The sequence below is a fragment of the Stegostoma tigrinum genome, chromosome 14 (genome assembly GCF_030684315.1).
Source record: "Stegostoma tigrinum isolate sSteTig4 chromosome 14, sSteTig4.hap1, whole genome shotgun sequence".
Taxonomy (NCBI): Eukaryota; Metazoa; Chordata; class Chondrichthyes; order Orectolobiformes; family Stegostomatidae; genus Stegostoma; species Stegostoma tigrinum.
In genome coordinates, this window is record NC_081367.1 from 78,505,518 (window position 1) to 78,526,425 (window position 20,908).

Below are 20,908 nucleotides of genomic sequence, written 5' to 3' on the forward strand. Positions count from 1 at the left end.
TCATCTCTTCGGCCCAGAATTGAGAGAGACTCCTTTTTTACCCCTTAATTTTTTGGGAGATTTATCTAAAGCCATGCTCAGTGCAATTTAACCAACACTTGAGCACTGTGCGAAGTCTGGTTGCTGCATTAGAGGCAAGATGCGATTATACCTAGAGAGATTAGAAAGTTTATCTCAACCTGCAATGTTAACTCTGTTTCTCTCTCCAATGATACTGCCAGATTTGCCAAATATTTCCAACACCTGTACAGTTTAATTTAGGCAAGTGTTAATATTTTAGCCTTGAGAAAATGTTGAAAAGACTGGTTATTTGCTGTGAAGAGTGCAGACTGAGGGGGTGAGTTAGTTGAAGCTTACCAAATTATAAGGAGTTGAGAGAGAGTAAAGACAGAAGAAGGATGAAATTCTGGGACTATAGACTCAATCTAGTTGTTTGAAGGATTAGAAGAGATAACGATACATCTTTCATCCAGATGGTGGTCAGGGGCTTGAAACTCCCATCACATTAAAAAAAAATTGGAAAACTACTGAAAGAGCCATGACCTGCAGGCTTATCGATTAGTGCAGGAAATTAGGGTAATTCCTTCTTTACCAGTATAGTGGCCTCTTTCAATGTCAGAAATTTTTGATAATTCTGTAATGCTAGTACCTCATTTTAATCTGAGAAAGGTGATAAGATGAAGGACTGCTGCTCGTCCAGATGCTGATACGCAGTAGAGGATTGTCAGAGTCATGGTAACGTGCACCTCTGCTACAGAGAAAATGGTTTGATGACCTCTCTGCTATTGACTTTGCAGCTTGGACAGACACCTGCTGACTCACACAGAGGAGCGAGAGTACAAGTGTGACCAGTGCCCAAAAGCCTTTAACTGGAAATCAAATCTTATCCGTCATCAAATGTCACACGACAGCGGCAAGCACTATGAGTGTGAAAACTGTGCCAAGGTATGGTGATGGGTTTCATTGCTTTCTTTTCACTGTTACCACATTTGGGCAAAAATAAAACATCAGAAATTCACAAAGTATGCATGTGCTGAGAAAAACATGTATATATTTGCAGCAATATTGTTTTCCAGACAAAATTGGATTTCACATATGAATTTGACATTTTGGTACCCATTTAAATCTTAAAATGCTTGCAAAAACATGAAAAATAGCTTTAAAGGTAAAAGTATTCTTCTAGCGAGTTTTGAGAAGATTTGTAGCTCAGGTTGAGGTTCTGGATGTGAGTTTGCTCGCTGAACTGGAAGGTTAGTTTTCAGACGTTTCATCACCGTTCTAGTTAACATCATCAGTGAGCCTCCGACGAAGCACTGGTGTTATGTCCCGCTTTCTATTTATCTGGTTAGGTTTCCTTGGGTTGGTGATGTCATTTCCTGTTCTTTTTCTCAGGGGATGGTAGATTGGCTCCAAGTCAATGTGTTTGTTGATGGAATTCCGGTTGGAATGCCATGCTTCTAGGAATTCTCGTGCATGTCTCTGTTTGGCTTGTCCTAGGATGGATGCGTTGTCCCAATCAAAGTGGTGTCCTTCCTTATCTGTATGTAAGGATACGAGTGATAGTGGGTCATGTCGTTTTGTGGCTAGTTGATGTTCATGTATCCTGGTGGCTAGCTTCCTGCCAGTTTGTCCAATGTAGTGTTTGTCAATGTGACAAACACTACATTGGACAAACTGGCAGGAAGCTAGCCATCAGGATACATGAACATCAACTAGCCACAAAACGACATGACCCACTATCACTCGTATCCTTACATACAGATAAGGAAGGACACCACTTTGATTGGGACAACGCATCCATCCTAGGACAAGCCAAACAGAGACATGCACGAGAATTCCTAGAAGCATGGCATTCCAACCGGAATTCCATCAACAAACACATTGACTTGGAGCCAATCTACCATCCCCTGAGAAAAAGAACAGGAAATGACATCACCAACCCAAGGAAACCTAACCAGATAAATAGAAAGCGGGACATAACACCAGCGCTTTGTCGGAGGCTCACTGATGATGTTACCTAGAATGATGACGAAACGTCTGAAAACTAACCTTCCAGCTCAGCGAGCAAACTCACATCCAGAGTATTCTTCTACCTAAAAATGAAGCTGTTTTTTGTAATGACTTCAGCACCCAAAGAAAATTGTACAATCACATAAACTGGGTAACAGCAAATCAGCAGATAATAAAATGTGAGGCTGGATGAACACAGCAGGCCCAGCAGCATCTCAGGAGCACAAAAGCTGACGTTTCGGGCCTAGACCCTTCATCAGAGAAACGTCAGCTTTTGTGCTCCTGAAATGCTGCTGGGCCTGCTGTGTTCATCCAGCCTCACATTTTCTTATAGAACATAGAACATAGAACATAGAACATAGAACATAGAACATAGAACATAGAACATAGAACAGTACAGCACAGAACAGGCCCTTCAGCCCACAATGTTGTGCCGACCATTGATCCTCATGTATGCACCCTCAAATTTCTGTGACCATATACATGTCCAGCAGTCTCTTAAATGACCTCAATGACCTTGCTTCCACAACTGCTGCTGGCAACGCATTCCATGCTCCCACAACTCTCTGCGTAAAGAACCTGCCTCTGACATCCCCTCTATACTTTCCTCCATACAGCTTAAAACTATGACCCCTCGTGCTAGCCATTTCTGCCCTGGGAAATAGTCTCTGGCTATCAACTCTATCTATGCCTCTCATTATCTTGTATACCACAATTAGGTCCCCTCTCCTCCTCCTTTTCTCCAATGAAAAGAGACCAAGCTCAGTCAACCTCTCTTCATAAGATAAGCCCTCCAGTCCAGGCAGCATCCTGGTAAACCTCCTCTGAACCCTCTCCAAAGCATCCACATCTTTCCTATAATAGGGCGCCCAGAACTGGATGCAGTATTCCAAGTGCGGTCTAACCAAAGTTTTATAGAGCTGCAACAAGATCTCACGACTCTTAAACTCAATCCCCCTGTTAATGAAAGCCAAAACACCATATGCTTTCTTAACAACCCTGTCCACTTGGGTGGCCATTTTAAGGGATCTATGTATCTGCACACCAAGATCCCTCTGTTCCTCCACGCTGCCAAGAATCCTATCCTTAATCCTGTACTCAGCTTTCAAATTCGACCTTCCAAAATGCATCACCTCGCATTTATCCAGGTTGAACTCCATCTGCCACCTCTCAGCCCATCTCTGCATCCTGTCAATGTCCCGCTGCAGCCTACAACAGCCCTCTACACTGTCAACGACACCTCCGTCCTTTGTGTCGTCTGCAAACTTGCTGACCCATCCTTCAATCCCCTCGTCCAAGTCATTAATAAAAATTACAAACAGTAGAGGCCCAAGAACAGAGCCCTGTGGAACTCCACTCACCACTGACTTCCAGGCAGAATATTTTCCTTCTACTACCACTCGCTGTCTTCTGTTGGCCAGCCAATTCTGTATCCAAGCAGCTAAGTTCCCCTGTATCCCATTCCTCCTGACCTTCTGAATGAGCCTTCCATGGGGAACCTTATCAAATGCCTTACTGAAGTCCATATACACCACATCCACAGCTCGACCCTCATCAACTTTTCTAGTCACATCCTCAAAAAACTCAATAAGGTTTGTAAGGCATGACCTACCCCTCACAAAGCCGTGTTGACTGTATTTGATCAAGCCATGCTCTTCCAGATGGTCATAAATCTTATCCCTCAGAATCCTTTCTAACACCTTGCAGACGACAGACGTGAGACTTACCGGTCTATAATTGCCGGGGATTTCCCTATTTCCTTTCTTGAAGAGAGGAATTACATTTGCCTCTCTCCAGTCCTCAGGTACGACTCCAGTGGAGAGCGAGGATGCAAAGATCTTCGCAAGTGGCGAAGCAATTGCATTTCTCGCTTCCCAAAGCAGCCGAGGACAAATCTGATCCGGGCCTGGCGACTTGTCAATCTTAATGTTTGACAAAATTTTCAGCACATCAGCTTCGTCTATCTCTATCCATTCCAGCATGCACACCTGCTCTTCAAAGGTTTCATTCACTACAAAGTTTGTTTCTTTCGTGAAGACAGAAGCAAAAAACTCATTTAGGGCTTCCCCTACCTCCTCAGGCTCCACACACAAGTTCCCTATGCTATCCCTGATCGGCCCTACTCTTTCTTTGACCATTCTCTTATTCCTCACGTAAGTGTAAAATGCCTTTGTGTTTTCCCGGATTCCTTCTGCCAAGCCTTTCTCGTGCCCCCTCCTGGCTCTCCTCAGACCATTTTTGAGCTCCTTCCTTGCCTGCATGTAATCCTCTCTAGCTGAACTTGACCCTAGCTTCCTCCACCTTATGTAAGCTACCTTCTTCCTTTTCACTAGAAGCTCCACCGCTCTCGTCATCCAAGGTTCCCTAATCTTACCCCTTCTTGCCTGTCTCAGAGGGACATATTTACTCATCACTCCCAACAACTGTTCCTTAAACCGTCTCCACATGTCGATAGTTCCCTTACCATGGAACAACTGCTCCCAGTCCATGCTTCCTAACTCATGTCTAATCGCATCATAGTTTCCTCTTCCCCAATTAAATATCCTCCCATTCTGCCTAATCCTCTCCTTCTCCATAGCTATGTAGAATGTGAGGCAGTTATGGTCACTATCACCAAAATGCTCTCCCACCACAAGATCTGATACCTGCCCCGGCTCGTTTCCGAGCACCAAGTCTAGAATGGCCTCTCCCCTCGTCGGCCTGTCAACGTACTGCGTTAGGAAACCCTCCTGAACACACCTTACAAAAACAGCTCCATTCAAATCTTCTGCTCGAAGGAGGTTCCAATCAATATTAGGAAAGTTAAAGTCACCCATTACAACAACCCTACTGCGTGCACACTTTTCCAAAATCTGTCGACCTATGCTTTCTTCAATCTCCCTGCTGCTATTGGGGGGCCTGTAGTAAACCCCTAATGAGGTGACTACTCCCTTGCTGTTCCTAATTTCCACCCATACTGACTCAGTAGGCAGATCTTCCTCGACAAAGGAAGCTTCTGTAGCTGTGATACCCTCTCTGATTAGTAGTGCTACACCCCCTCCTCTTTTTCCCCCCTCCCTATTCTTTTTAAATGTTCTAAACCCTGGAACATCCAGCAACCACTCCTGCCCATGAGAAACCCATGTCTCTGTTATGGCCACAACATCATAGCACCAGGTACTGATCCATGCTCTAAGTTCATCACTTTTATTCCTGATACTCCTTGCATTAAAGCAAACACACTTTAACCGATCCCTTGGTTCCTTCCCAGGAATATCCTTCCCACTAGCTGGTCTACCTCTTGCTACTGCCTCACCTGCATCAACGCTCACCTCTGGTATACAGCTCAGGTTCCCACCTCCCTGCCATACTAGTTTAAACCCTCTCGAACTACTCGAGCAAACCTTCCACCCAGGACATTGGTCCCCTTCCAGTTCAGATGCAACCCATCCTTCTTGTACAGGTCCCACCTTCCCCAGAAGGCATCCCAATTATCAACATATCTGAAGCCCTCCCTCCTACACCAGCTGCGTAGCCACGTGTTCAGCTGCGCCCGCTCCCTGTTTCTCACCTCACTATCTCGTGGCTCCGGTAGTAAACCAGAGAACACTACTCTGTTCGTCCTGCTCTGCAGCTTCCATCCTAACTCCCTGAAATCACTTTTTATATCCTCAAACCTATTTCTGGCTATATCATTTGTGCCAATATGTAACACGATTTCTGGCTGTTCGCCCTCCCCTTTTAGAACTTTATACACCCGATCGGAGACGTCCCGGACCCTGGCACCAGGGAGGCAACATACCTTCCGGGAATCCCGATCTTGCCCACAAAATCTCCTGTCGATTCCCCTAACTATCGAGTCCCCTACCACGAGTACTTTTCTATTCTGCCCCCTTCCCTTCTTTGCCACAGTGTCAGGCTCAGTGCCAGAGAACTGACTACTATGGCTTTCCTCTGGTAGGTCATCCCCCCCAGCAGTATCCAAAACGGTATACTTATTCTATGTTCTATATTCTATGTTCTATGTTCTATCTCGGATTCTCCAGCATCTGCAGTTCCCATTATCACTAACAGCAAATCAGCAGCCTGTTTTAAATCCCTCGTGTAAAACCAGCTGCTTTCATCTGATTTATATTATCATGGAAGATCAAAATCTATTCCAACAAATTTAGCATGCTGTTAAGACCTGGATTAGAAATCCTTTTATTTGTGCATAAACATATGTTAACGAGTAAATATTTTAAAAAGAAACCCTGATTTAGAGGACTGCTGAAAAATGAAATTATGGAGGAAATTCTGCTATGCCAGCAGGGGGCGATGCACAAGGTGGGGCAACCTTACAGGTTGTGACTTTACATACCTGCAGCATGCATTTTGGCCTCATATTAATGCAGATTAGATGTTGCAGTAAATGTTCTCTATTCCAAGTTTAAATATGTTTTCTAATTACATTAGATTTTAGACTTCAAAATTAGCTTCATTTTGACATAATTGTAGATGAGTGCATAAAGTGCAAACTGATACACGTATCTAAATAACCATTGTTAAGTTATGAATTCGTGGCCCCATGCATTGTATTATGATCTCGACAGTAAAACTCTAAATCAAAATCGCCAATTTTACTGAAAGACCCACAAGTGAAGAATTTGCCAAGAAAGTTTCGGTGTTTGTAAGTTTTTCTTTAACATGAATCAGAATCATAGTAAAATAAAATAAATTAACAAGCAATGGTCCTTCAAATGCTTCTGAAAAGGCCATATTCACTTTAATTAATGAATATCAAAAAGAAACATCATACACAATCACGAAAATTCCTTTGAGCATTAATGGCATTCTATACCTATGTTGTTTTACAAACTGCTTGTTTTTACTTCCATAAGGAAAGCCAGGAGCTCTATTCAAAAACAGTTGAGACCTTTGAAACTTAAGACTAAGAATAACATCAACAAAATACACTTTCATGAACTGTTTCTCCCTAGATCACAACATTCCTTATAGTGTAACTTTCCAAAGTGCCTTTTCAACTGACCAACCAGTAACAATCTGGTTCATGTTTGGCCATTTCAGGTAAAACACTAGTTTCTGAAGAAGGGTCTAGGCCTGAAACATCAGCTTTCCTGCTCCTACGATGCTACTTGGCCTGCTGTGTTCATCCAGCTCTACACCTTGTTATCTCAGTCTATTCACACAGCCTTCCAAGTTTTAGATCCTTTTCATCCGCTCATATAATACCACCACAGACTCCTGTATTTGTATGCAGATTACCTTCTACTCCAACTCTTTTCACCAGCAATATGACCTTCAGTTGTTACCTTCCTCCTTGTTGCTACTGCTTCCAGTCCAAGTCACTACATCATATGGTTAAATATTTTTATCTAAGAAAATTACAGTTAATGAAAACTCAAGTTTTTGTAAAACATTCTTCAAAGTATTTACAGGTTCCTCAAACATTTTAAAGAAATTTCAAATTATTCTTCCTGTATTGTTCTGCGTCAAAGGTTGGCACAATTGGTAAAGTACCAGTTGGGAGAAGGAGAACCTGATAACGACAAAATGAGGGTAACCCCAATTCAAAGTAGATGTTGAACTGAAGTGCTGTAATCAGAAACTGAGCTTCGTGTTGATATAAAAACCTGACCTTCAACGTATATAAATTAAAGACATAGTTCGCTTCACCTCCCTGCATCAGATTTCTTTACTATTCCCCAGCAGGTTTTTACGGACCCCAGCAATCTGCAGAGACACATTCGCTCACAGCATGTTGGTGCTCGGGCTCACGCCTGCCCAGAATGTGGAAAGACATTCGCCACTTCCTCAGGTCTCAAGCAACACAAGCACATCCACAGCAGTGTCAAGCCATTCATCTGTGAGTCTGCCTGTTTGATCTCCTCACCATTAGCTGTGACACCAGTCATTTCACCAAAAAATGCATTTGTATCAGTAGATTACAGAAGGGTTTATTTGTGGTCAATTTATTCAGTTATTCGAATTAATATTCATGGAAGACTGGGAAGCAACAGTTCTTTTCAGAAATTATTCTGGGAATTAGCTTCATACTACTTCCATATGTGCCAGCTGGTTTTGAACAGACTTCATGAAGATAGTAGAGGGATCTTTCTGTTAAGATTCCCATTTCCTAGATCTAAAGACTTAGTATAATTTAATTAATGCTCTTTACGTGTGTAAGCCTGTTGCTTGGAAATGCCTATGGTTTACTCATGTCTACTAATTTATCAGACTTACTGGAGGTAACCACATGGAGAAATGTCAGGAGATTCACAGGATTCTTCTGAGGCTGAAATTTCATGGGATAGAAAAGAGGCAGCTCTATCCTGTTCAAATCCTTGTTATATTTGTTTGGGATGAACTGTTTATTTCCTGCAGCTAACTATTGAGAAGAAAGGAGCTGTTGAATATGGTAACACCCCAGACTCCCTTGCCATTGCCCTTTCATTTCTGCCGTCAGCTAGACATGTCAGACTGTTTGCAGCCTCATATCCTATTTCACCCCAAACTGAACTTTTGACCCCATATCCTCATTATCACAAAAGCCTAATTTCAATACGTATGCCACCCATCTCTATCTCACCATAGCATATTTGTTGCTGAATTCATCATGAATAAGTCTGACTCATTTTGGTCTAATGCTGTCCTGACGCCGCAACAGAGGGTGCAGGCAGTAACAATGGATGAGGAGACAGGCTTGAAAAAGAAGAGTCAGAGGAGGAAAAAATACAAGGAGAGACTTTTGTAGGGAAGAAGGAATGCCAGAGAGATGGGAAGGGTAAGGCTGGAGGGATTTAAACACAAGCTGAGAATTTTAATTTTTATCATGGTGATTCTGACTGGTTTCCCAATTGTTACTGCCCTGGAACGTTAGTTTATCCAATTCTCTGCTGAACATATCCCATTCCAACTCATCTTATCTGTCCCTTTTAGTTCACTGTTGGTCAAGTTCTGCTGCTGTTGTCTCACTGTCCTCCTCAAACTAACCCCAACCTCTTTTCCACCTGCTTATCCTCCTTTAATATTTTATTACACACATTGTTTGGTCAGGTTCTCCCTGTCTTTGACTCAACATTTTTTATTTAACCCCTGTGCTCAGCAAAATTAGACATTTTGCAACATTAAAGGCACATTATATTTTGTGCAAATTGCTGCTGCTGTTATGATTGTAGAGATTTGTGGATACAAGCCCGTGTCATGTCCTTTTAAATTGAGTTATGGTCAAGTTTCAATTCCCAGTGGAAGCTATTAAAAGACTGTATTGCTATCACAACGATCGAATGAACAGAATGCCAGCAGTGTACAGCATTCTGGAAGAAAACATGTTGCTGGAAGAACCACATGAATGAGGCTGATGTTATGTGACAGTTGCACACAGTGCATGTACTAAATGATCAAACCCTGTACACTATGACATGATCAAAAATCACAGATTATAATCCAACAGGTTTATTTGAAAACACAAGCTTTCAGAGCATTGCTTTTTCATCAGGTATAGTGAGAGAGGCATCAAGACACTGAATGTATAAGTAAAAGATCAAACAACTGACGCGAATGTATTGAATGAACCTAAATTGACTGGCTGACTCCCTCCTGTCAAATCTTTAATCAGTTTTGGTCTCTTCTTTTTTGGTCAAAAGCACACAATTTTAGTCAGCCAATGGGGCATTTTATAAATGTCTACTTTGGAATAAAAACAGTCTGACTCCAGGTTAAAATATAGTTTCAAACCAAGGCCTCACACCTAAAATGCCCTGTCTGACTTGAGATGTCATCTCTTGTATACGATACAAAACCTTCAGTTATCTTGGGCAGTGACTTGAAAGAAATTCTGGGATTAGTGAATTTTAGTCAATTGAAACCTGCATTTCCTTTCTAACTGATTAAAGATTTAACAGGAGGGAGTCAGCCAGCCATTTTAGGTTTATTCAAAACATTTGCATCAGTTGTGTGATCTTTTGATCTTTTACTTCAAACTTCTGTTTGTTGATTCCTCTCTCACTATACCTGATGAAGAAGCAGCGCTCAGAAAGTTTGTGTTTCAAATAAACCTGTTGGCCTGTAACCTGGTGTTGTGTTTTGACCTTGTCCAAAGTAGTCCAACACCAGCACCTTCACACTACAACATGAGATAGAACATAGAACATAGAACAATACAGCACAGGACCATCCCTTCGCCCCTCGATGTTGCGCCGACCTGTGAACTAATCTAAGCCCATCCCCCTACACGATCCCAACATCATCCATATGCTTATCCAAGGACTGTTTAAATGCCCCTAATGTGGCTGAGTTAACTACATTGGCAGGCAGGGCGTTCCATGCCCTTACCATTCTCTGAGTGAAGAACCTGCCTCTGACATCTGTCTTAAATCTATCACCCCTCAATTTGTAGCTATGCCCCCTCGTACAAGCTGACGTCATCATCCTAGGAAAAAGACATCTTACTGTCCACCCTATCTAATCCTTTGATCACCTTGTATGTCTCTATTAAATCCCCTCTTAGCCTTCTTCTCGCCAATGAGAACAGACCCAAGTCCCTCAGCCTTTCCTCATAAGACTTTCGTTCCAGACCAGGCAACATCCTGGTAAATCTCCTCTGCACCTTTCCCAATGCTTCCATATCCTTCCTGTAATGGGGTGACCAGAACTGCACGCAATATTCCAAGTGAGGCCGCACTAGCGTTTTGTCCAGTTGCAGCATGACATCACAGCTCCGGAACTCAATCCCTCTACCAATAAAACCTAACACACCGTAAGCCTTCTTAACAGCACTATCAACCTGGGTGGCAACTTCCAGGATCTATGTACATGGACACCAAGATCCCTCTGCACAACCACACTACCAAGAATATTTCCATTGAGCCAATATTCTGCCTGCCTATTATTCTTCCCAAAGTGAATCACCTCACATTTATCTGTATTAAACTCCATTTGCCACCTTTTAGCCCAATTCTGCAGTTTACCCAAGTCTCCCTATAACCTGCAACATTCTTCCACACTGTCCACCACTCCACCAACTTTAGTATCATCTGGAAACTGACCAACCCATCCACCTATGCCTGCGTCCGAGTCATTTATGAAAATGACAGACAACAGTGGTCCCAAAACAAATCCTTGAGGCACACCACTGGTAACCGTACTCCAGGCTGAATATTTTCCATCCCCCACCACTCGTTGCCTTCTTACAGAAAGCCAGTTTCTAATCCAAACTGCTAAATCTCCCTCAATCCCATGCCTCCATATTTTCTCCAATAGCCTACCATGTGGAACCTTATCAAATGCTTTACTGAAGCCCATGTACACCACGTCAACTGCCCTACCCTCATCCACATGCTTGGTCACCTTCTTAAAAAACTCAATGAGGTTTGTGAGACACAACCTGCCTTGACGAATCCATGCTATCTCCAATAAAATTGTTGCTTGCTAGATGATTATAAATCCTGTCTCTTATAATCTTTTCCAAAACTTTTCCTAAAACACATGTAAGGTTCGCAGCTCTATAATTACCTGGGTCACCTCTACTGCCCTTCTTGAACAAGGGCACAACATTTGCAATCCTCCAGTCCTCTGGTACTAAACCTGTAGACAATGGGGACTCAAAGATCAAGGCCAAAGGCTCTGCCATCTCCTCCCTAGCTTCCCAAAGAATCCTTGGAAAAATCCTATCTGGCCCAGGGGATTTATCTACCTTCACCCCTTCTAGAATTGATCACGTCTCCTCATTACTAACTTCAATCCTTTCAATTCTAGAAGCCCGTAACTCAGTCTTCTCCTCTACAATATTCTCCTTTTCCTGAGTGAAAACAGATGAGAAATATTCATTTGGCACCTCACCGATCTCCACAGGGTCCACACACAACTTCCCACTTCTGTCTTTGACTGGCCCTATTCCTAGCCTAGTCATCCTCTTATGCCTCACATACCTATAGAAAGCTTTAGGGTACTCCTTTATTCTACCTGCTAATGTCTGCTCATGTCTCCTCCTTGCTCTTCTTAAATCTGTCTTTACATCCTTCCAAGCTAATCTGTAACTCCCCATCGCCTCATCTGAACCATCTCGTCTCATTGTCACATAAGCCTCCCTCTTCCGCTTAACAACAGATACAATTTCTTTAGTAAACCACGGTTCCCTTATCTTATCACTCCCTCCCTGCCTGACAGGGGCGTACCTATCAAGGACATGCAATATCTGTTCCTTAAACCAGCTCCACATTTCGATTGTCCCCATCCCCTGCATTTTGCTGACCCATTCTATGCCTCCTAAGTCTTGCCTAATTGCATCATAATTGCCCTTCTCCTATCTATAACTTTTGACCTGTGGCATGTTCCTATCCCTTTCCATCGCTAAACTAAACGATACATTATGGTCACTCTCTCCAAAGTGCTCACCTACCACTAAATCAAACACCTGGCCTGGTTCATTACCAAGTACCGGATCCAGTGTGGCCTCCCCTCTTGTCAGCCCTTCGACATACTGTGTCAAGAAATCGCCCTGCACACATTGGACAAAAACTGATCCATCCGATGTACTAGAGTTATCACATTTCCAGTCAATTTTGGGGAAGTTAAGGTCTCACGGATGTACATGGAATAGTGTAGGTTAGATGGGTTTCAGATTGGTATGACAGGTCGGCACAACATCGAGGGCCAAAGGGCCTGTACTGTGCTGTAACGTTCTATGTTCTATGTCTCCCATAATGACCACCCTGTTCCTTTCACTCTGTTTTGCCAATCCTCTCCTCCACATCCCTGGAACTTTGTGGAGGCCTGTAATAAACTCCCAGCAGTGTGACCTTTCCTCTTCTGTTTCTGACCTCAGCCCATACCACTTCAGTCGACGAGTCCTTGTCAAAAGTTCTTTCAGCCACCGTTATACTGTCATTGACTAACAAAGCCACACCTCCGCCTCTTTTACCACCTTCCCTGACCTTAATGAAATATCTAAACCCTGGAACCTGCAACATCCATTCCTGACCCTGCTCCAAACATGTCTCCGAAATGGCCACATTATCGAAGTCCCAGGTACCTATCCATGCTGCAAGCTCATCTACCTTATTCCGGATACTCCTGGCGTTGAAGTAGACACATTTCAATCCAGCTTTCTGTCTGCCAGCACACTCCTGTGACAGTGAGATCCTGTCCATGTCCTCCCTGCTCTCTTCCTCCTATGTACCAGAACTACACCTCAGATTCCCATCCCCCTTCTGAGCTAGTTTAAATCCACTCAAATGGCACTAGCAAATTTCCCCCCAGGATATTCGTGCCTCTCTGGTTCATGTGGAGACCGTCCTGTTTGTAGAGGTCCCACCTTCCCCAGAATGAGCCCCAATTGTCCATGTACCTGAAGCCTTCCCTCCTGCACCATCCCTGCAGCTGAAATCTCTCCCTGTTCTTGGCCTCGCTATCACGTGGCATGTGTAACAAACCAGAGATGACCACTCTGTTTGTTCTAGCTCTCAGTTTCCACTCTAGCTCCCTGCAATCCTGCCTGACATTCCTATCCCTCTTTCTACCTATGTCATTGGTGCCTATGTGGACCACGACTTGGGGCTTGTCACCCTCTCCCTCCAGGACCCCAAAGACACGATCCGAGACATCACGGACCCTGGCACCTGGGAGGCAACACACCAACCGCGAGTTTTTTTCGTTCCCAACAAACCTTCTATCTGTCCCTCTAACTATTGAGTCCCCAGTGACTAACACTCTCTTCCTATCCCCTTCCCTTCTGTGCAAGAGGGACAGACTCTGTGCCAGAGACCTGCACCCCAGTGCATGCCCCTGCTAAGTCATCCCCCCCAACAGTATCCAAAACGGTATACTTGTTTTTCAGGGGAACGACCACAGGGGATCCCTGCACTGACTGCTTTTTCCCCCTTCTAACAGTTACCCAGCTTTCTTCATGCTTAGCGGTAACTACTTCCCTGTAACTCTTATCTTTCACAGACTCTGCCTCCCGAATGATCTGAAGTTCATCCAGCTCCCGCTCCAGTTCCCTAATGCGGTCTTGGAGGAGCAAGAGTTGGGTGCACTTCCTGCAGATGTCCTTGGATGGGACAGTCATGGTGTCCCTCACCTCAAACGTCATGCAGGAGGAGCATTCCTCTACCTGCACTGCCATCCCTTCTAGTCCCCTTATCAGAAAGTCAAAAAAAGTATCTTTCCTGATTTGTCCTTATGGCCACTCTCTCCAAGGTGCTCACCTACCACTAAATCAAACACCTGGCCTGGTTCATTACCAAGTACCAGATTCCAGTGTGGCCTCCCCTCTTGTTGGCCCTTCAACATACTGTGTCAGGAAACCCTCCTGCACACATTGGACAACAACTGATCCATCTGACGTACTCGAGTTATAGCATTTTCGGTCAATGTTGGGGAAGTTAAAGTCTCCCAAAATGACCACCCTGTTCCTTTCACTCCTGCCCAGAGTCATTTCACCAATCCTCTCCTCCACATCCCTGGAGCTTTGCGGGGGCCTATAAAAAACTCCCTGCAGCGTCACCTCTCCTCTCCTGTTTCTGACCTCAGCCTATACCACCTCAGTAGAAGTAATCAATGCATGCCTATTCATAACTGCATGACTATCTTGAGTGTTCTAGGGAGGACAGTGTGAACACAGAATGTAATTTGATCTAATTATAATCCAGTTAGCAGATGCTCATCTAGTAACAGAAGATGATAGCAAATAACCTATGATAAGGCAGCAAGAACATTTCAGCAGCACAACAACGTGCAAGCTGTTTCAGTTATATGACAATAACTTTCCCTTTTATTGTTCGCCATTTTACTCTGGAGATTCTGTCCCAGTTTAATTTACTATTTTTTTAAATTCAAAAACTGATTCTTCAACACCCTCCATTTTCTGCCTTTATTGTTCTCCTTGGAGGTATGGCCTCATGCTCTTGCATAATTCAGTTCTTCGTCGTCTAAGTAGCTGTTCTTCACGCCTAAGACCATCTGGTGAGTGTTAGCAGCCTGTTTGGCTGCAAAATGTACCACAGCCTGATCCAAACATCACCTGACATCGACACATGCGCTTGCTGAGACAAATCAGGAGTACAGAGGCCTGGCTGTTTGAGGCCAATTGTCATGCCCTATTAACAATCTCTTTTTAGATCAGCAAAAACTAGAGGTCAAGTCAAGGGTAGTTCTCTTCTTCTGGTATCATTGATCCCAGCATTGTATCTTAGAGAAACCACCAACTGTGTCTTCGGAGCTAAGAAATAGATATTAAGATAAGTTGGTAGTATCATTCTTTCTCATTCCCTATTGACTATGTATTTGCTTACTTCTGAATTTTTTCTCCAAATTTAAGTTAGAAAGCTCACAATTCATAACATCTCTTGTTACATTTGATGACATTTCTGTGTTGTTTGAGAGATTGAACCTCCTTTTGTGCTGTAATTCTACCAAATGGCATTACAATTGTTTTATTTAATTTGCTTACAACAAGGTAATTATCTTACAAATGATTTGGTAATCCATTTGAATGGAATGGAATTGAATTGTTCAAGAGTTACATTACTTGCCCCAACCTCATCTTTAGTCATTTATATAAAAGGCCCACACACACATGCTCATAGACACACAGCATTTACTCCTGATAGGCCTATTTTCAGCAACTGTCTCTTATTACTGCATCCTGCCTTAGCTAAACAGAAAAAAATCCTTAGCTATAATGAAACAAAAAAAGGTAATTATTAGCTTGTTTGCAAAAAAAAAGCCACTCAATGGAAACCACATGGACTTATGGGCCAAACATATTCAAAATAGCACTTAATTTGTTTTAATAAGCAACAAATATGCAGCCCCCAAGTACTGACTAATTACTGTGTTCTCAGAAAATTGCTTCACAAAGCATACTGGCTTCAGATGGACCTGATATTACAAAGCACTTTGCGGTTTGCGGTGTGCTTATGGCATTTGAGAGTGATGAAAAGCTTGTCGGGTGGTAATGTCTGGAACATTTAGAAATTAGAGAGGGAGAGAGAGAGGAAAGGGAGGGAGGCTGTTGGGAGAAAAGGTATGAGTGAAACAGTAAAGTGTGAAGTTGGAAGACTACACAGGGTGATGAATGCTGTTAGCCTTCTAATATTAGCCCCACATGTGGTTTCTACATATGGTGCACAAACCACACATTACTTGTACATTGGGCTTTCAACAGACATTCAAATGTCTGATCAGTTTCAGATTCCGGCATTGTTGGATTCATCAGGAAATTGTAAAAAATTATGAATCCTTAACTTTCTCACATTCCGACCGTTAATAGATCTTCATAAAACTCCATTAGCACTGATAAAATTGAGGTTTGTAATTCTAATTTGCTGTTGTTATCCTATCAAATCTCAATATCAGGAATTGAATGAGGAGAGCATTATAGCAACAGCTCATTATTCTCATCGGCTATTCAGATCACACAAAACTACCTATGTTGAAATGAACAGCACATGTTTAAAAATGAAACAAATTAAATAAAACACAGTTTTTAAGAAATCTCGTTACTAATATCATAAGTTTTCTCATTCAATGAATGAGGCATTCATAATTTTGAATTCCATCTTTCAGTAATATTCAGGAGTGAATCTTGAATGTTTGACTTCCTCAAGGTAAAGGATATCAAAGGGTAATGGGTAGAGATGGAATAAATGTATCAGCCTTGACTGAAACTAATTGGGGAATAATAAGTGTAACTTGAAACTCTATCTATTCTACCTCCAAAAAATATGACTTGGCACCAGTTTCCAAAGACTGCCTTTTACTGTAGCAGTATGCTCTATACCTTCAGGACTACATTGGGGTAGAATCTTAATTTTTTTTGAAATTCATTGCATTTGTTGCAGCAATTTCAATAGCCCTTCATCAAAATGACATTTGAGGGCAGTTTCCTTGTAACCAGTTTCATGACAAAAATGCTAATAATGGAAGTAATAGAAAAGCAAATGCTACACAACTGTAAATATCTTTTACATGCTTCTTCTAGTAGCTAAATTAACATTGAACAGGAATAGCAGTTGAAACAATCACTGTTTCCATTGTGTTTGTCACAATTTGCAGATACTAGCATTTGAACTCCTGAGGTGTTGTAGAACCACAGAATGTAGAAATGATACAACACAGAAGGAGGCCATTTGACCCATCTTGTCCATTCTGACCCAAGGTCACACAGATGCCCTTCCTCAGAGATAATGGGAACTGCGGATGCTGGAGAAACCAAGATAATAAAATGTGAGGCTGGATGAACACGGCAGGCCAAGCAGCATCTCAGGAGCACAAAAGCTGACGTTTCGGGCCTAGACCCTTCATCACATGCCCTTTCTCATCCTATCTTCCTGCACACAGCCCGTAGTACTGCAGCTGTCAGCACTTAAGGTGCAGATCCAGGAACTGTTTGTCAGAATTTAGGGCTTCTGCCTCCACCAACAACTCAGCAGTGAATTCCAGACATTCACCATCATCTGCAAAAAGATATTTTTCCTCAACATCCCCTCTAATGCTTCTGCCACTTAGCTTGAAACAGTGACTGCTAGTTTTTTAACTGTCTGCCAGATGAAACACGTTCCTCCTGTCAATTCTGACTCTACCCCTCACAATTTTGTAACCTCAATCATGTCGCCCCTTTGCCTTCTCTGTTCCAAGGAAAACAACCCAACCTCTCCAATCTCTCCCTGTTGCTACAATTCTTCAGCTCTGGCAACATTCTAGTAAATCTTCTCAGCACTCACTCCAGACCAATTACATTTTTCCTGTAATGTTGTGACCAAGACAATGCACAATCCTCAAGTTGTGGCCTCACCAGCATCTTATATAGTTTAAACATTATATCATACTTTTGCATTCTCTATGTCTGTCAACAAAGAAGAACATTCCATATGCCTTCTTTAAAACCTTATCTACCTGTACTGCTACCTCTAAGGACCTGCCATTATCTCTCACTTCGTCTACCCCCCTCAGTATATTCCTGTCTATTGTGTATTCCCTATTAAATCCATGCAGATAGTATCTACTGCACTACCCTCATCGATCCTCCTTGTCACTTCCTCAAGTAATTCAATTTCTAAAACATGACCTTCCCTTAACAAAGTCATGCTGACTATCCCTGAATAGTCCATGCCTTTATAAATTTCTGTTTACCTGATCACTCAGAATTGATTCTAACAATTTGCCCACCAGTGAAGTAAGGGTAACTGGCCTATAATTCTCTGGCATTGTGGCATTTCCTTTGTATCCTCTTCAAACAATAGAACCATATTTGCATTCCACCAGCATCTCACCAGAGCATCTGTTATTTACTCTGTGATGTCCGTCATATTGTAGGGAAACATCCATCTAGCCCTGGAGACATATCTTCTTTCAAGGATTCCAACACCCCTGATAGTTCCTCTCTCATTATTATTATTTTGTCCAATATTTGATATTGTTCCTTTTGGATTTGGAAATCCATAATATCTCTTTCCTTTTGTGTCTACGAGGCAAAAGATTTATTTAAAATTCTTCCCATATCCCCTGTACCTTCACACAAACGTCCCTTCGTCATCTCCACATTTTCCTTAACGATCCTTTATATATTGGTAAAGCACCTTTGGGTTTTCCTTTTTCTTGCATGCTAATATATTTTCAAATCCCCTCTTTGATCTCCTATTTTGTTTACTTGATCCGTGCACTTTCAGTATTCCTGTAGATTATCTGCAGTGTGAGAGTTTTGTCACAATCATAAGCTTTCGTTTTCTGTTTGATCTTCCCCTGTATTTTTCTAGACAACCATAGGGATCTAGATTTGGCAGTACCACTCTTATTTTTTGAAGAGGAGACGTCCACTTTGTAACCTGAGAATTTCATTTTTTAGTATCTCCCACTGGTTTACCACTTTTAGAGCGAGGCCAAACGTAAACTGGAGGAACAACACCTGATATTTCACCTTCGTAGCTCACAATCCAATGGCCTGTTGTGTGCTCCTGAGATGCTGCTGGGCCTGCCATGTTCATCCAGCCTCACATTTTATTATCTTGGCCTCAATATTGACTTCACCAGCTTCACAATCCCACCACCTCTAGCTTTATCCCATGTCCAGCCCTCCCCTTCTTCATTGCGTCCCTGACCTGACCTGTGCATCTTCCTACTCAAAATTCACAGAACATTACAGCACAGTACAGGCCCTTCGGCCCTCGATGGTGTGCCGACCTGTCATACCAATCTGAAGCCCATCTAACCTACACTATTCCATGTACGTCCATATGCTTGTCCAATGATGACAAGTATACCTAAAGTTGCCGAATCTACTACCATTGCAGGCAAAGCATTCCCTTACTACTCTCTGAGTAAAGAAACTACCTCTGACATCTGTCCTATATATTTCACCCCTCAACTTAAAGCTATGCCCCCTCGTGCTCGCCGTCACCATCCTAGGAAAAAGGCTCTCCCTATCCACCCTATCTAACCCTCTGATTATTTTATATGCCTCAGTCTGCTCCACCCTTCCCAATGAGCCATCGTAGTAAACACCTGCAACGACCGATTTCCATCCCACCAACTCTTCGCCTAGCCCGAATCCCCCTTCCCTCTATTTACTTATGGGCTTCCCTCCCCTCCCCAATGCTGACAGAGGGTTTCAGCCCAAAATGTTGACTTTCCTGCTCCTTGGATGCTGTCTAATTGGTTGTGTGTTTCCAGCTTCTCGTCTATTGACTCTGGTTTCCACCGTCTATAATCCTTACCGTCTCCAAGTACAGATTAGGATGATTGGACATGCTAAATTTTCTTGTATTGCATGCTCGGTGGGTTGGCCATGACAAATGCAGGGTTACGAGGATAGGGTGGGGGGATGGACTGCGCTTTGGAGCATTGGTGCAGACTCTGTGGGCTAACTGGCCTTTATCTATTGTGTAGAGATTCTATGACTTTATTCTTCTATGATTTTGATTCTCATATGCATTCCACACTAGTTTAAAATGTCTCCAAGGGAACTCACAAGAATCCCCATTTGTCCCAGCTCTGACCAAGTGCAACCCATCAGACTTGTACATGTCCTACCTTCCTCAGAAATAGTCCCAATGCCTCAAGAATCTGAACCCCTTCTTGGTAGGGCGTAATATATTTTTCGAAGTGATCACAGAAGCAGCTGAAGAACAGCTCTAATCTACTAGAAGACATAACACATTTACAAAATCATATCTTAGGAAGGTGTTAACTCACATTTCATCCTGCATTGATATATATGAATTCACCATGCAAGAGCTTTTGGTGTCATATCTATCTGCCATGTATATGACCACTCACTCAGCCTGACCAAATCATTCTGCACAATCTCTGCATCCTCCTCACAGCTCACCCTCCCACCCAACTTTGTGACATGTGCAAAGTTGGAAATATTACTTTAGTCCCCTCATCTTAGTCATTAATAAATATTGTGACTAGCTGGTGTCCTAGCACTGATCCCTCTGGTTCCCTATTAGTTACAACCTGCCAGTCAGAAAAATACCCATTTATTCCTACTCTGTTTCCAGCCAATGAGATTTCTAATCATCTCAATGCACTACCCCAAATCCCATATGAGGCTTTAATTTTACACACTAATCTCTTAGGTGGGACTTTGTCAAAAGCTTTCTGAAAGTCCACATACACCACATCTAATGCGCCCCCCTCATCAACTTTGTGAGTTACATCCTCAAAGAATTTCAGTGGATTTGTCAAACACGAATTCCCTTTTGTAAAAGTATGCTGACTCTATCCAAACCTATCACTGTTTTCCAAGTGGAAATTAAACCTTTTATAATGTAGTTGAACATTCTTCACACTACCAACTTCAGGTTAACTGGCCTATAATTCCCTGTTTTCTCTCTGCTTCCTTTTTTTTAAAATTAGAGGCATTATATTAATTACCCTCCAATCTGTAAGAACTATTCCAGGCTCAAAAGAAGCT

At 42.6% G+C, this 20,908-nt stretch overlaps 1 protein-coding gene across 9 annotated transcripts in view; it reads left to right on the forward strand.

Annotated features, from left to right (window-relative positions):
- Positions 1-20,908, forward strand: part of mecom (MDS1 and EVI1 complex locus) — a 992,273-nt gene that overhangs the window by 861,392 nt on the left and 109,973 nt on the right. For 6 of the 9 annotated variants that reach the window (XM_059651242.1, XM_059651246.1, XM_059651243.1 and 3 more), the window contains 2 exons: positions 798-945; positions 7,699-7,855. In XM_059651242.1, the coding sequence (XP_059507225.1) occupies positions 798-945; positions 7,699-7,855 (305 nt within the window). The remainder of the gene's footprint in view (positions 1-797; positions 946-7,698; positions 7,856-20,908) is intronic. The other 3 variants (XM_059651244.1, XM_059651245.1, XM_059651248.1) reach the window with 1 other exon arrangement.